This window comes from Chiloscyllium punctatum, chromosome 6, assembly GCF_047496795.1.
Source record: "Chiloscyllium punctatum isolate Juve2018m chromosome 6, sChiPun1.3, whole genome shotgun sequence".
Taxonomy (NCBI): Eukaryota; Metazoa; Chordata; class Chondrichthyes; order Orectolobiformes; family Hemiscylliidae; genus Chiloscyllium; species Chiloscyllium punctatum.
The window spans coordinates 61,289,013-61,306,037 of record NC_092744.1 but is presented as its reverse complement, the minus strand read 5'-3'; the positions used below and the strand labels follow the sequence as shown (position 1 = coordinate 61,306,037).

The window sequence follows — 17,025 nt, the reverse complement described above, 5'->3', positions numbered from 1 at the left end:
GGTCTCAACAATGAATTCAACAACTTCAGATGATTATCCCATTTTGACCCCTCTGTTTTCATTCTGCTCCGTAATTTTATTTCATTTATTTTATTTACCTATTTTTTTCCACTGTTCTGTACCTCTTATTTCTTGATTGTCTCCCTTTCTCTCGCTCCCCACTCTCTCATCACTTTTTTCCTCTCCTCTTCATCCTTTGCTACCCTTCTCCCCTGTTTTCCATTTTGCCTCTGCTTTATCCATCCCCCACATATTTTGTCACATAGCACTGGCTTCAGCCTTGGTCATTCACAGCTCCTAATCTCCCTATAATCTCTCTGTGCACTGTCATTATCACCTCCTTGCTGCTACCCTTACTTCTGGAGCCATGACTCACCTTCTCTCAGCCTAGTATAAATACCTCCCAATTTCTCCCTTTTTTATAGCTTTGACAAAGGGTCAGTTAGACTCAAAACATCAGCTCTTTTCTCTCCTTACAGATGCTGCCAGACCTGTTTTTCCAGCATTTCCTCTTTTGGTAAAATCTCACAACCCAGCTGTGGCAAGCAGTTTATTCTTTTTGTTAAGAACAGGCACAATTTCTAACTTATTTAGAGCATACAGGCCTAGCATTTTTACTAACATTTACTAACTTAAAAGACAGGAGGACTAACACCTCTTAATTATGTAAGCAGACCAAATTGACACTCTTAATCCCATCAGAAGTAACAGTCAGCATTTAGCACATCTTAACCCATCTCCTGTCTCCCAGGATAGAAGCCTCTCAAAACTTTGCGTACTATAGATAAAACAATCTAATAGCATAGTATTGGAATTTTAAGATATTTGGATGGATAGAGGATAGGAAAGGTTTGAGGGACATGGGCCAGAAGCAAGCAGGTGGGACTAATTTAATTTGAGATTATGTTTGGCATGGACTGGTTGGATTGAAGGGTCTGTTTCCATGCTGTATGACTATGATACCTGTGCATAACAGGGGCTCTTGTAAGAACTGTATTTCAGGACTCTATTGCCACCTTGAACTTGTGCTCTTGCAGTTGCTGAACAAAAGAGGCTATTTTCACCATTCACTGATTTCGATCATTATTTGAACAGGATCCCACAACAACAACAAACTAATTCTTCAAAAGCAGCCCACTCAAATCTCTTCAGAAGGGTCACTGGACTCAAAACGTTAATGGTTTTACCCACAAAAACTGCCAGATCTGCTGAGCCTTTCCAGCAACATCTACTTGTGTTTGTTTCAGATCTCCAGCATCCGCAGTCCTTTGTGTTGTTATATTCAAACCTCTTGTTGACTTTATTTAAAACGGACAAGAGGAGAGTCACAGCATCCTGCTCACTTGCCCACCTGTCTGTCCTTAGCATGCTGCAATGTTCCAGTAATCACTGTGCAAACTGGAGGAAGAACACCTCATCTTCAGACTCGGCAATTTATGGCCTCCTGGACTTAATATTGATTTCAGCTCCTTTAAATCGTGAACCAGTTCCCATTTCTTCCCTTACTTTTAAGTGTTTCCTGTTATATTCTCTGTCACCATGTCCTCATGCCCCTCTCCGCCTCCCCGCCCCCACCACATCCCAGGGAGATCGTCTGCACTTTCAAGTCTGGCAGTTAGATGACCATTCTTCTGCCATTCTCACATTCTGATCAACTTGAACTACCAACATCTTTTCTCCATTATTGTACACCCACCACCACACCAACCCTCCACCTGCCAACATATCATAATGCTGCCCTGACCACGCTTCACTTCAACTCTGAAGAGGAGTCATCTAGATTCAAAACATTAGCTTGCTCTCTCTCCCCAAGGATGCTGTCTGACCCGCTGTGATCTCCAGCATGTTTTCAGGACAAGGAGAGAGAGCTTCCCCCACCCCTCCCCCCACCTTGGCCTCCAATCCTGATTCTATTATCAAGACAAATAAATTGGGGGGGGTGGGGGGGAGGAGAAGAGGAGGCGGGAGGTTACTTTAACCAAAATTTGCTTAGTGAGAAACTCATGAAATTAGGTAGAAAATCGAGTGATACCACATTAGCATTAGTCATTTTTACTACAGTTTGTGGGCGGCACAGTGGCTAGCACTGCTGCCTCACAGCACCAGAGACCTGGGTTCAATTCCCACCTCAGGAGTTTGCACATTCTCCCAGTGTCTGCGTGGGTTTCCTCCAGGTGCTCCAGTTTCCTCCCACAGTCCAAAAAATGTGCAGCTAAGGTGAACTGGCCAATCTAAATTGCCCGTAGTGTTAGGTGAAGGGGTAAATGTAGGGGAATGGGTGTGGGTGGGTTTCGCTTCGGGGGGTCGGTGTGGACTTGTTGGGCCGAAGGGCCTGTTTCCACATTGTAAGTAATCTAATCTTAAATTGACTCAATTCTCTTAAATTTAGCTTTCATGAATTGCTTTGCACTAAACAATTCTAAACTTGATTTGTTCCGCATTCAGCATGACCAAACTGGGATAGCCTTTCTAAACTGATTCTTTTACCTGTTCCAATGACTATTTCCACTTGATTGATGCTATTTCAGCTGCCAAAGAAATATTAAATATTAATTTTTATGTTAAATCTGGCTGCTTCTTGTATAGAGGTTTTACTGCATGTAACATCTTGATCAGAATCAATCACCTCAAGTCAACCCATCTCTATCTCGGTGAAGTAGATCATAAATGCAACTTTGAACTGCAAATTGCTTGAAAATGGGAATCTAAATGTCTTCTGTTTCTTTAGCAACTAGACGAGTGAAAATTGTCACTTTGAATACATATTCGAATCTTCCATTCCATTCCATTCCTATCTCTGTGTAATTTTGTTTTGCAGCCTGTTCTCAGTTGCTCAGCAGTCATGAAACCCAGGGTGAAAATGAAAAAAAATCATTGTGACGTCTCAACATTTCATCAAAGTCTCACCATAAATGAATGCTCATGTTCTGAAAAGCAAATGCTATCAAAACTATGAATACTTTCATTCGGGACAACTAGCATGTAATGAAAATTATGGTTTCTCATTCAACGGCCTATTGACATGTTGATTGGAGACATTAAGTGCTTCTGACAACAGGTCTTAAAGGGCAGCTTGAAGTTAATAGGCTGGACAGAGTGAACGTTGAAAAGATGTTTCCATTGATAGGAGAGACTAGGGCACAGCCTTAGAGTAAGGGGAAGTCCTTTTAGAATGAGGATAAGGATTAACTTATTCAGCAAAGAGTGGCAAATCTATGGAATTCACTGCCACAGAAGGCTGTAGAGGCCAGGCCATTGTGTTTATGTAAGCCAGAGATAAATAGGTTCTTGATTGTCAAGGGATCAAGGGTTACAGGGAGAAGGCAGGAGAATGGGGTTGAGAAACTTATTAGCCATGATTGAATGGCAGAGCAGACTCAATGGGCTGAATGGCCTAACTTCTGCTCCTGTGTCTTATGGTCTTATGTGTTCCATGTCCGGGACTCATGGTCACAATTGTAATTTGGGTCATCCTTTATCTTCTGCTTATGAAGCTGCTGGCTGCATCTTCCAAGCCCTATGCAGATTCATTTGTACACTATAAAGATAACTGAAGTTGGCAACCTATGCTGTCACATCAGCAAAATGCTTTTTTTAAAAAAAAATAATTCTGGGCTGCACGTGTTTTGACAGATATTTGATACTTGCTATATAAGTTTGATCGGACCTTGCTGGAACACCTATCTTAATTGGCTTCAAGTTTTGATGAATGGGAAAGTTGGTATCATTTATTTATTTTATTCCATTTCATGCAGCACAATTAACATCAGTGTGATTAGAAGGAGGGCAATGTCAGACAACACTGGAAGTCACTTCACTGTTGTGGAGTTAAAGCATCCTTGATACAGTTCTAGGTCACCATGAGGACAGTATGTTCATAATCTTTGTGTAGGTGGGGTTCAGGACCACCAGGCTCTGCAGGATTCTGTAGCAGCACACAGTAGGGCCACAGTTTTTGTGCAAAGGGTTCTGGCGGTGTTCCTGCACAAGAGTTCTGGGCCAGTTTCACCCTGGCTTTCTTTCTGTATTTTGACAGATGTTGAGAAAGTGGGGCTAATGGCCAGAGCACCATCCTGAGAGAGGGAAAACCTGCAGAGGGAAAGCTGGAGTACTTTCCCAATGATATTTTCAGATGGATTGGTAACATAAAAGCACTAAAATGACACTCAAGGTGATCATTCAGGCATAACCACACCAAAGGTAAAGGAATACAACTTGATAGATTTTCAGGTACAGTCAGTTCTGCTGTAACACGTGTTTCTTCAACATGAATTGGCTATAAATGTGACTCAAGAATTTAGACCATTATTTGCAGAATGTGAACTTTCCTTATTTGTATTGGCTATAACCAGATTATGGTTTCATTGGTTTTAAACGGTGCTGCTATTACACAATTTTCTTATAACATGGGATCACACGGGAATGGAACTATCGCGTTATATCAGAACAGACTAATTGCACATTTATTGGGAGTTTATTCTAGATAGTTGGGAATTTGGAGCATTTGTAGAAAAATTGTGATGTTTATTATGTATTTTTGTTCCAAAGACAACAGTTACAGCTTCAATTCACCTCAGTCAACATTATTCAGAGGGTAAGTGTGCTTTTCAAATGTATGCCATATGCCATACAACCACCACTTAAGATTCTGAAAATACTCCCAAAACATCAGTGATTTAACAACCTGGAACATCATTATTCATCTCTAAGGGAAGATGATACATTAAGTAATTAGAAGAATGGCAATGCAGAATTCACACTAGTATTGACACAGTGAGCACCAATCCAATAATGAAGGTGGTGTAGAAGAACACTATGAAAGGCAGGTGCAGACATATTCTGTATTACTACATTACTGCATAACTTTCTATTGTAAACACTAAAAACAAGCAAAGGTTGGTAAAATCAGAAAGTATTTATTGCTTGTTTGTCCCAGTGCTTACAGAAATAAATTGAAAAGTATTTATTCAAAGACTTATTTATCATCCTATACTGAAGCACTGTTGCTTTAAGATTACATTAAAAGTCTGAAATTGATATCCAGTGAATTTTATAAGACCCTAACTTATGTAAACTTAAGATAATTTCACTTTAAAATAATTAGTTTGTATCTCAAATGCCTCTGTATGAGAACCAATATGTCAAATACACAAAAAAGACACCACATAAATTCCTCAGGGAAAACAAAAGGGATTGACTGCCACCTCCCTTATGCTTTGTACCATTTGCACCTTTGCTTTTTCATCACTCCTGCTCTCAACCCAGTCAGAGATATTACTCTTCCCCGGCATGTATCCCACTACCTTCGCCATGGCCTTGTAATGGATTAAAAAGCTGTTCAGCTCCAACATCCTCCAGTCCTGATGAACATCATCAACTGGAAACATTAGCCTCAATTTTAGCCATGAAAATAGGTGGGTTGAATTTGGGACAAAAAAACCAATGTAACAAGCTGAACCCCTGATTACTGTGGAGACAGACAAGGAGTAATCAGCCAACTTGCTGCAAGGAGGTAGGCTGACAATTTAAATGTTTTCAGGTGTGGGGCAAGAAATGATTTGTAGGATTTATAGTCAACAGCTGGGTTTCCAAAACATGCTCAGGAAGAGAATGAAGGCAAACTTTCAAAAAAAAACTAACTGGGGCTGGCCTCACCACTTTTGAGTTGCAAGGGCAGATGAGAATGTTCAATACGACAGAGGTACTTTGTTCTTTTTTAATAAAGCTCCTTCAAGGTTGGGTGGGCGAATCTGGGAAGTTAAAAGTCAAGTACATCGGAATGAGTTCAGCAAAGTCATTTGATCAAAAGGCATTTTCTCATTCCAAATACAAGACAATAAATCCCCAGTGGCATGATAACCAACAGTGACTACTTGGCAGTTCTTTGCAAAGCAGCTTTGGAGTTGGTCACCTATTTAAACCACCATCTGAAGCCTAGTGTATATGGTCACACAGTCAGTCATTCAGATATATGGCACAGAAACAGACCCTTTGATCCATCTCGTCCACGCCAACCAGATATCCCAACTTAATCTAGTCCCATTTACCAGCATCAAGTCCATTGCCCTCCAAACCCTACCTATTCATATATCCATCCAGATGCCTTTTAAAATGTTGTAATTGTACCAGCCTCCACCACTTCCTCTGGCAGCTCTTCCCATACACGCACCACTCTATGTGGAAAAAGTTGCCCTTTAGGTCCCATTTAAATCTTTCTCCTCTCATCTTAAACCTCTGCCCTCTAGTTCGGACTCCTCTACTCCAGGGAAAAGACTTTATCTCATGATTTTATAAACCTCTATAAGGTCACCCCTCAGCCTCCAACGCTCCAAAGAAAATAGCCCTAGCCTATTCAGCCTCTCCCTATAGCTCAACCCGTTCAACCCTGGCAACATCCTCGTAAATCTTTTCTGAACACTTTCAAATTTCACAACATCGTTTCTATAGCAGGGAGACCAGAATTGCACACGTGATTCTACCAATAAGATCCAAGGAGAAAGGAAATTAGAAATCTCCCAAGTGAGTAATTTTTAATGAATAAATTCCCCATACAAATGTCATCTCTATAAAATAAATAGTGGCAAGACTTTCCCCGAGCAAGCAAGATCATAATCCATTTTTCCATAATCAGCTTAAATCTAGCACTAACCACAATACTCAGTTGCTGCACTGTTCATCACTTCAATTTTTTTTTAAACAATGAATTGCTCAGTACTGCTGCCATTTGTCCCAAATGGTGAACACAAAAATAAAAGTATGAGCATAATACTTCAAGTAACATACCTGGATAAGTCTTTACGTAAGTCATCTTGTTGAAATCTTCAGCCATGATGAACTCCTAAAAGGAGTAAGTAGAAATGCTTACACTGTAATTAACAACTAGATCTCTTGAAGCACCACATCAGATCTCTATTACTTGCAGAACATGCAGTTTTAGAAAGCTAGGAATACCACAATGCAACTTTTTTGTTTTTATATCTGCACAATCTTTTCACAGAGGTAGTGGAAAGGTTTACAAGCATCTTTGTATTCAACATGTGGGGTGACCACTCCTATATAGAGGGAGAGTGGATGGATCTGACACCTTTTAAATATGAAAATCCTGTTGCAAGTCAATTTAGATTCAGAGCTACAACTCTGGTCTCTACTTTCTTTGCATGGCCAAGAGAGCATTCAAGCCTTGCAGTATTTGATTCCAAGGCTGGAACCCTTACCACTGAATCAAATATTCACTCAATGCATTACAGAGCAAGTAAAGCTGTGTGCAACTGACGTGCAGTCAGTATCCTGACCGGGTTAATCAAGGGCTCTTTAATATTGAACAGTGAAAAGTCAGAGTCAGTTATTTTTTTAAATTTAAAAAAAAAACTATCTTTTCAGTAGATCAACCAATTGGAAAGCATTTTCAGTGAAAATGTTCTCTGCATTTTGAAAAGGTTTGATCTTCTATACTTTTTTAAAAAAACAATAAAGAAGCCCTCTCTCAAGTTTACCAGAATGGTAGGTTTGACTAAAGAATAATCTTGATCACATGGATGCACATAGTGCCTTATTGAGGGGTAATCCCAGTAGCCAGAAGGGTGGAGCAGTCACTCATCTCACCAAAGTGTAACATTAATTACTCCAAGCTCTAGACTTTCGAGCAAGTGTTCTTATAGCTCGCTTGCAAACATGCCTTGCCACAGCTGTTCACAGTTTTCCTCATCAGCTGCATAATATTCATTTGCCTTCAGAACAGAGCAGGGTTTAAAAAAAAACTCTACAAAGTATGGTTAGTACTGATGCAGCTAATGTCCTGAATATAAAAGGTACAACACATTTCATCATCAAAAGTGTAATAGATTTGTATTTGAAAAGCTTTGCAAAGAATGGCATCCTCTCAGGGAACTCAGGGGTTGATAAAGGCCAAAGCTCTCTCTCGATGTGAGTGTTCCTTTATATAGTAATTATAAGTTCATTTTATTTATCATTAAAAAGGATACATATTGTTTAGGACTGAAATGAGAGAAATGCTGTCAGATTGTTTTGGACTCGAATTCTCTACCTCAGGGCTGTGGAGACTTCATTATAAGAGGAGATCAGCAACGCTTCTCTCCAGGAAACAAAGGATATAGGGAGCAGGTGGGATAGTGGAGCTCAGACAGAATAATCAGCTACATTTATACAGAATGACAGAACAGCCTAGAGGAGCTGTTCCGTTCACTCATGCGCCTGATTTCCTACATTCTTATTACAATCAAGAGAGTTTCCCCTTCAGTTTTTTAATGTCTATGTTGCAGTCTCATGTCCTTGAACAGCAGCAGCATGGAATTGAGAAGGAGGTTGGAAGAAGATCAAATTAAAGGGGAGCACTTCAGCAAATAAAATAAACAGACACTACTTCAACACTGCATTTAATTCTGGAGAAAGTAATTAACTTTGGATTTATCACTGATATGGATGAATGTTGCAATCTTCACATGAATCATCATCAGCAAGGTCAGCATTTATTACGCATCCCTGACAGCCATTGAACAAATGGCAGTGAGTCACTTTCTAGAATGACTGCAGTCCATGTGATGTAACAAGTGAGCTTCAGATGTCTGACCCACTAAAAGCAAAGGAATATAGTTTGATATCAGGATAGTGTGTAACTTGAAGAGGGATAAATGCAGTTGGTGGTTTTCGCATTGAATGTCAAGGGCAGTTTGTTAGATTCTCTCTTACTGAGGATAGGTCATTAACTGGCAACTGCATGGTGTGAATGTTACCATTTATCAGCCATAGCCTGATTGTTTCCTCGTCTTGCTTTGTGTGAGCACAGCCCACGTCAGTCTCTGAGGAACTGTGAATGAAATTGAACATTTCTGCTTGTATGTTAGAGGAAAAATCATCGACATTGAGCCTAGGACACTACCCTGAGGAACTCCTGGGGCTGAGATGATTCTGATCTTCATGAACTCAAGAAATAAACTACTTCATTTGAAAGCCTCTACTCCGATTGCTTTAAAGCAGCAAGTGTACACAATCAGTGTGTCATTCTGGGTGCATAGTGCCTCAAAACCCTGTCCCAAAATGAGGGAATATGCAGCTAAGTCCATCATCACCTGAAGGATTCAAGCTCTGAATGAAATACCGTAGGAAACTAAAAGCGAACACACAAAATATTTCTACCTCTGGAGAAAATTAACAAAGAACATTTCTGAAAGGAAACAATTGGTTCAAGTGGAACATTGACAATCCGTTGAAGTAGGTCATTGTCTCAGAGGGGAACAGAACTTTAGAGCATTGGAGGGGAACGGGGGAGGAAGCAGACATACCACTAAAGTGGCAAAACATAAATCATTCAGCAAAACAAAATACAAACTAATGCACTTTGGATGTTGATGAGACCGGAGAACGGTGATCACGTCAAAGCCGAACATAAATGACCAGATTTTTTAAAAAAATATACATATTATCCCTGATTTTGTTTCTGCAAGAAACAAGAACAGTGACCCTAATCCTAATGAGTAGTGGAGAGACAGGACGTGATGCAGGCGTACATACCACAATCGCTCCATTATCCTGCCCCATAAAAATGCGTTTACTGTCATGATTGTAGGAAATGGCAGAGCAGGGTGCTTTAAAAATAAAAGTCAAGCATTAACATTAGCTGCTCACATCAGAAAACATCAGGCATATTCCTTTAAAGAACAGTTTAATGAACATTTGCAAACTTTTTATAAAGATAAAGTTGATGCACATTTCTCCTTTTAATGTCTTTTCTTTAAAAAAGAAAGCAGCAATGGCTGTTCCACCTTCCCTGATCTATATTTGCATTTCAACTTCGCCATTTCCTTGAAAATACACCAGCAGATATGAAGTTAAAGTTTGGGAAGCTGGGCTCAGCACCCTGACTCTGATTTACTCTTTGTCAAACAGAGAATTCAAACAACACCTCACTTTAATATTGTTCTGACCTACCATACTATGTTTCACCATTCAGTATCCTCAAAGGGACACTGTTTCACATTTCTAATATTCCTAATACAAGAACTGCTTTGGGTGATTGGACCTTTGTGCCAGCAACAAAGATTGCAGATATTGGAGCATGAAGAGGTTATGATTAGATTAGATTCCCTACAGCGTGGAAACGGGCCCTTTGGCCCAACCAGTCCACACCGACCCTCCGAAGAGTAACCCACCCAGACCCATTTCCTCTCTGACTAATGCACCTAACACTATGGGCAATTTAGCATGGCCTATTCACCTGACTTGCACATCTTTGGACTGTGGGAGGAAACCAGAGCACCCAGAGGAAACCCATGCAGACACTGGGAGAATGTGCAAACTCCACACAGACAGTCGCTGGAATCGAACCTGGGACCCTGGTGCTGTGAGGCAGCAATGCTAACCACTGAGCCACCGTGCCACCCATAAACTTTTGTAGGTTATGCCTACAAATTATAAACTCTTAATAATTCCACAATCTTTATATTATTTGTTTTAACACTGCCCAGATTAGGTGGTTACTTGAGCAAGAAAAACACTCCATTCCAGGTCACAGTACCTGCAAGTGGTTAGCAAATAGCACCAACCACAAGGTGGTTTCACTGCATCACTTGTGCAAGTTGTGCAACATCATTTCAAAATAATTAATATTTTGTTTCAACTGACAGAGATGCTTCAATAAATCACTAATATTAGTTTTTCCACCGTCCCCAAAGACAAACCGCTGAACTTGGATTGCTGACCAAATGCTGCAATTTTCCCAGAATATGCTTCTGAAAGCAAGCTTTCAGTGGAGGGGATAAGAAGGGGCACTTAAGTGATTGTAGTTGCAACATTGAAATGACTTTTTTTTTTGAAAAAGCAAAGTAGCAATATTCAAGCTGCCTGAAGTAAATGGTTGTCTCATGCACTTCTATCACAGGATAGTACATCATAACCCCAACCTTAAAATAATCAATTATTTGTTTAAAAAAACAATCGTGATGCCTTTAATGAGAGCAAGCATTTCTACTTAAATCGAAACAAAATTAAGTCAAGGCTGCCTCATTCTCCACAAAGCCCAATGGTTGCAAATTTGTGATTCAAGTGTTCATGCAAATTCAGGTCATCCACTCACATCAGCAATGTTACTTTCATTCTGAGTTGGAAAATAAAAGCTTCTTAACAGCAATAGATGTCTTGCTATTGCAGAGAGAGGATTTCAACATTAAATAGAAAAATATAGGCCAGTTAACCTAATATGTGAGAACAAAATACTTGAAATCACAATTAAGGAGTTAAGAGCAAGAAATTTAGGGAATCATAAAACAGTCAACATTGTTTTGAAAAGGAAAACAATATTTGACTAATTTATTAGAGTTCTTTGATGAGGTAACAAGGAGAGTCGATGTGGAGAAACCAACAGACATGGTGTATTTGGATTTTCAAAAAGGTATTTGATAAATGCCACATAAATAACGACCTCACAATTAAGAGGTCAGTGTGTGGGTGGGAGAATTAACAAATTGCATGAAAAGAAACTTGGTTCATGGGAGGCAGTGAATGAAAGAAATGAGTCATTTTAGGGTTAGCTAGAAATAATTAGTGGATTGCCACAGAGATCAGTACTAGAATCCATTACAAACTACACCAATGGACTTTAATGAAGGGACTGAATATGTGCTTGTTAAATTTGATGATCATACAATAGGTGGGGAATAAAGATGTAAAGAGGGTGCAAAAGGTTTGCAAAGGTAGATAAATTAGTTCAGAGTGGGCAAAAATTTCACAAATGGAATAAAATGTGAAAAATAAATTGTGAGCTTCTCTGTTTTGGCAGGAAGAACAGAATATTATTTGAATGTAGTGTGATTCAGAAATCTGTGGTAGAGAAGGATTTTGTGTTCTGGTAAATGAAACACAAAACACTGGTTAGTTATACAGGTAGAGCAAATGATTTAGAATGCAACATTGGCCTTCATTGCAAGAGCAATGGAATATAATAGTAGGGAAATGTTGATACAATTGTACAGGGACTTTGCAAGACCACACCCGATGAACTGTGTAGAATGTTGGTCTCCATATTTAAGGAGGTGTATAAGTGTATTGTAAGGCAGCACAGTGGCTCAGTAGTTAGCACCACTGCCTCACAGCACCAGGTACCCATGTTCAATTCCGGCCTCAGGCGTCTGTCTGTTGAAGTTTGTACATTCTCCCAGTGTCTGCATGGGTTTCTTCCAACAATCCAAAGATGTGCAGGTTAGGTGAATTGACCATGCTAAATTGCCCAGAGTGTTCAGGGATCTTTACATTTTAAGTTTCACATATACATCTGATGGCTTAATTTACTAGAATTATTTAAATTATTAAGACTTCAATCCAAAATGATGAGAAAGATTAGTCCATAAAGAATCAGTATCATTGCTACTTCCTCTATACACTGACTAGACAAAAGGAGGTTGGTCCTAATACAAAACCATTCCCTCATATAACCGCTCATTCCTATAATACTTTGCAAAAGCTACTTCTTGGAACCAACCTCAAATTCAGAAAGGAGGTCACATCAGTGAATACGACATTGAAACCACTAAATCCATCAACTTGGATCTTTTACTCACCCGATACTGTGTGAAAGATGCTTGGCCAATACTGACCACTGTCTCGTTTCAACCATACACGTATTGTTCTGTAGAAAGAGCCAAGTAGATTACTAAATCAGAAATTCTCACAAACATGTACATTTCCAGCAGATTGCAATATGGATTCATAATCCTTTTTTCAAAATTATGTGATTCAATTTGTAGTGATTACAACTCTGCTTCAGTTAGTTCACATTTTCCCTATTAATGTTTTGGCAGGCTGGGTGTCATGATTTGAAAGAGTGGACAGACCTTTTACCTAAAAACATTTTCAATAAAACTTTCCCTTTATTTCTGAACACATTAGAATTTGTAACTAGGACAGGGGTGTCAGGTTATTAAGATAGGAATTTCATGCTTATGGTCTGGCTTATGTTAGCTTAATTGCACAAGACATCTATTTATTCTACATTAGTCATTGCACTATATTTTAACAGCAATGTGCTTAATTTGTTACAGGAAAATGTGGCTACTAAACTGAAACTTCATAACAATTGCATGATGACATGACTCAGAGGCTTAAGAATTAAAGGGCCTGTTTTCGTGCTGTCCAACCAGACCATGCAGACCATCATCCCAAACTAAACTAGTTTCACCTGCCTGCACTTGGCCCACACCCCTCCAAACTTTTCTTGTTCATGTACTTATCTGAATGTCTTTTAAACATTGTAACTGTACCAGCACTCAATACTCTCTCTGGAAGTTCACTTCATACACAAATCACTGTGTAAAAAGGTTGCCCCCTTATGTCTTTTTCTTAAGTCTTTCTCCTCTCCCCTCAAAAAAAAAGCCCCCTAGTCTTGAAATCCCCACCATAGGAAAAAAGGCACCTGCCTTTCACCATATCTATACTCCCAGACTTGCAGAGAATATGAGTAAATGAGACAATAAATGAAACCCAACCAAAAGAACAGCACCACAAATGCATAAGATTTCAAAGATGCTCAGTTTGAGCAGAATAAAGAGAGTAAAAAAGCCCACACAGATTGTTTTCCTGTTTTAAGCAAGTATTTAGAGTCATAGTGATGTACAGCACAAACAGACCATTCGGTCCACTTGTCCATGCTGACCAGATCTAGTCTAGACCCACCTGCCAGCATTTGGTCCATATCCCTCTAAACCCTTCCTATTCATGTACCCATCCAGATATCTTTTTGTCATAATTGCACCACTTCCAGTGGCAGCTCATTCTATACATGCACCACCTTCAGTGTGAGACCCTTTTAAAATTTTTCCCCTCACCCTAAACCTATGCCCTCTAATTCTGGACTCCCCCACCCAAGGGAAAAGACCTTGTCTATTTTCCCTAGCCATGCCCCTCATGATTTTATAAACCTCTATAAAGGTCAACTCAGTCTCCGACACTCAAGGGAAAACAGCCCTAGCCTATTCAGCCTCTCCCTGCAACTCAAATTCTCCAACCCTGGCAACATCCTTGTAAATCTTTTCTGAACCCTTTCAAGTTTCACAACATCCCTCCGATAGGAGGAAGACCAGAAATGAACACAATATTCCAAAAGTATCCTAACCAATGTCATGTACAGCTGTGACATGACCTGCCAACTCCTATACTCAATGCTCTGTCCAATGAAAGAAAGCATACCAAACACCTTCTTCACCATCCTATCTACTGGAAACTCCACTTTCAAGGAGCTATGAACCTGCACTCCAAGGTCTTTGTACAGCAGCACTCCCAACAACCTAACCATTAAGCGTTTCAGTCCTGCCTTTCCAAAATGCAGCACCTCACATTTATCTAAATTAAACTGCATCTGTCACTCCTTAACCCATTGGCCCATCTGGTCAAGATCCCATTGTACTCTGAGGTAATCTTCTTCATTTTCCACTATATCTCCAATTTTGGTGTCATCTACAAACTTATTAACTATACCTCCTATGTTCACATCCAAATCATTTATATGAAATGATGAAAAGCAGTGGACCCAGCACCAATCCTTGTGGCACACCACTGGTCACCAGTCTAAAAAGCAACCCTCACCACCACCCTCCGTCTTCCATCTTCAAGCCAGTTCTGTATCCAAATGGTGAGTTCTCCCTGTATTCCATGAGATCTCTTATGAGATTTCTAAGGCTCAGTGTTGGGACCACAACTTTTCACTTTATAGATTAATGATCTAGATAAAGAAACTGAGGGCATTTTGGCTAAGTTTGCAGACAAAACAAAGATAGGTAGAGGGACAGATAGCACTGAGGCAGTGAGGAGGCTGCAGAAGGATGTGGATAGGTTAAGAGAGTGATGCATAATTAAGAGATTTTAAAAACCAAAATGGGCTAGACAAATTACTACCATCAGTTTAGCAGTTTCAGTGAGGCTACCATAAAAGGACTGTAAAAGTAAAAAGGAAATAAGTCAACTTAATGTATTTATAATTAAACATCAGCAGTATTTTTCTTCAAAGTCAAATTCGCTTCAAAGGAGGGAAGGTCTTACGAAGAAAGGCTGAGGTTTTCGTTAGAGAAGAAGGTTGAGCGGGGACTTAATTGATACATATAAGTTACTCAGAGGGTTACATAGGGTGGACAGAGAGAGCCTTTTTCCTTGGAAAGTGATGGCTAGCATGAGGGGGCATAGCTTTAAATTGAGGGGTGATAGATATAGGACAGATGTCAGAGGTAGTTTCTTTAGTCAGTAGTAGGGGCATGGAATGCACTGCCTGCAGCAGTAGTAGACTTGCCAACTTTAAAGGGCATGTAAATGGTCATTGGATAGACATTTGGAGGAAAATGGAATAGTGTAGGTTAGACGGGCTTCAGATTGTTGCACCGACCTATGAAACCAGAGGTCACTTTGGCTAATTAAAACATTCTTTTTTAAAACAAATTCACCTCAATGAACACTTTTCACAACACAACCTTACTACTTAACTGAAAACAAATAATTCTAGAATAAAAACCTCGGTAATTTCTGTTACATTCAGACTTATTACAAAAACTCGACCGAAGGGTCTGTTTCCACGCTATACATCTCTATGACTCTGCTACTTTAAGCTGAAAAAGAAATACATATTTTCTAAGTTAGTGAACAAACCCACAGCACAAGCGTATATGGTGCTCCCCACCCTCCAAATAGCCAAATCAATGAGATTCGTTAGATGTCTAATAATCCTTTTAATGAGACATTACAAATAGAGAATAAAACATTTTCTAACATATTCAGAAATAGCTGCTTTGTGACCAAGAAATCTTTTTGGGGGAAAAAAGAAGTTAAAAGCACAATATTTAATATCACAATATCCAGTTGCAAATAAGTTTTGATCGCGTCTTGAGATATTATATATCACAGACACAAGATAACATACTAGAATCTGTAATATTAGACAGTGCAGGCCTCAAGAAACAGTTTTTCAGAATGTCTGAGATGCATTCAAACTGAAGAAGGTATTCATGTATCATTTCAATCAATCACATGCAACTCCACAGGGTTTTAAAAAATACACTTGTATTTACATTCTGTTTTGAATATAATAAAATGGCCAAGAAACATCACAGGGAGATTATAAAACCTAATGCAATACTTACCCTCAAAAAGAGATATTAAAGCTAAAAACCAAAAACTTGGTCATAGAAATAAATTTTAAAAGCCATCTGACCAGCAGTGAAGTAGAAACTCAGATCTTGTGGGAGGGTATTCCAGAGCTTATACCTAAAAGTACAGCTGCGATTGCTGGAGTGATTAAAACCATGGTTATTCCGAACTCCAGAAGTCCAGCTAGCTCAGAGGGTTGTAGGTCTGATGAAGATCACAAAGATTAGTAGGAGCAAAGATTAGTAGGAGCAAAGCCATTTGAAAACAAGGCTATAAATTTTGAAGAAAAGCTTTATTTAAAAAAATTGGGAGGGGGAAAAACAGAAAACAAGAAACTACAAGCCAGTTCATTTAACATCTGTTTTAGGGAAAATGTTTTTGAAGCTATTATTAAATATTATATGGCAGGGAACTTAGAAAACTTCCAAGATAATCAGGCAAAGTCAACAGTTTTGTGAAAAGGAAATCATATTTAACTAATTTATTTAAGTTCTTTGAAGAAGTAATGTGCTCTGTGGATAAACAGGAACCAGTGGATCTCCAGCATTTAGATTTTCAGAAAATAATTGTTAAGTTCCCACATTAAAAGATCTTTGCAGAAAGTAAAAGTTTGTGGTGGAGGGAGTAACATATTAAAGTCATAGATTCAGAGATATACCCTTCAGTCCATGCTGATCAGATATCCCAATCCAATCTAGTCCCACCTGCCAGCACCAGGCCCATATCCCCTCCAAACCATGCCTATCCATATACCCATCCAAATGCCTTCTAAATGTTGCAATTGTACTAGCCTCCACCACTTCCTCTAGCAGCTCATTCCTTACACGTACCACCCCCTACATGAAAAAATTGCCCCTTTAGGTCCCTTTTATATCTTTCCCCTCTCAC

At 39.3% G+C, this 17,025-nt stretch overlaps 1 protein-coding gene across 1 annotated transcript in view; it reads right to left on the bottom strand.

The window, feature by feature from the left end:
- wdfy1 (WD repeat and FYVE domain containing 1) overlaps window positions 1-17,025 on the bottom strand; it is an 83,511-nt gene that overhangs the window by 61,590 nt on the left and 4,896 nt on the right. Inside the window, 3 exon segments of the mRNA XM_072572769.1 lie at window positions 6,784-6,838; window positions 9,529-9,602; window positions 12,570-12,637. Coding sequence (XP_072428870.1) covers window positions 6,784-6,838; window positions 9,529-9,602; window positions 12,570-12,637 — 197 coding nt within the window.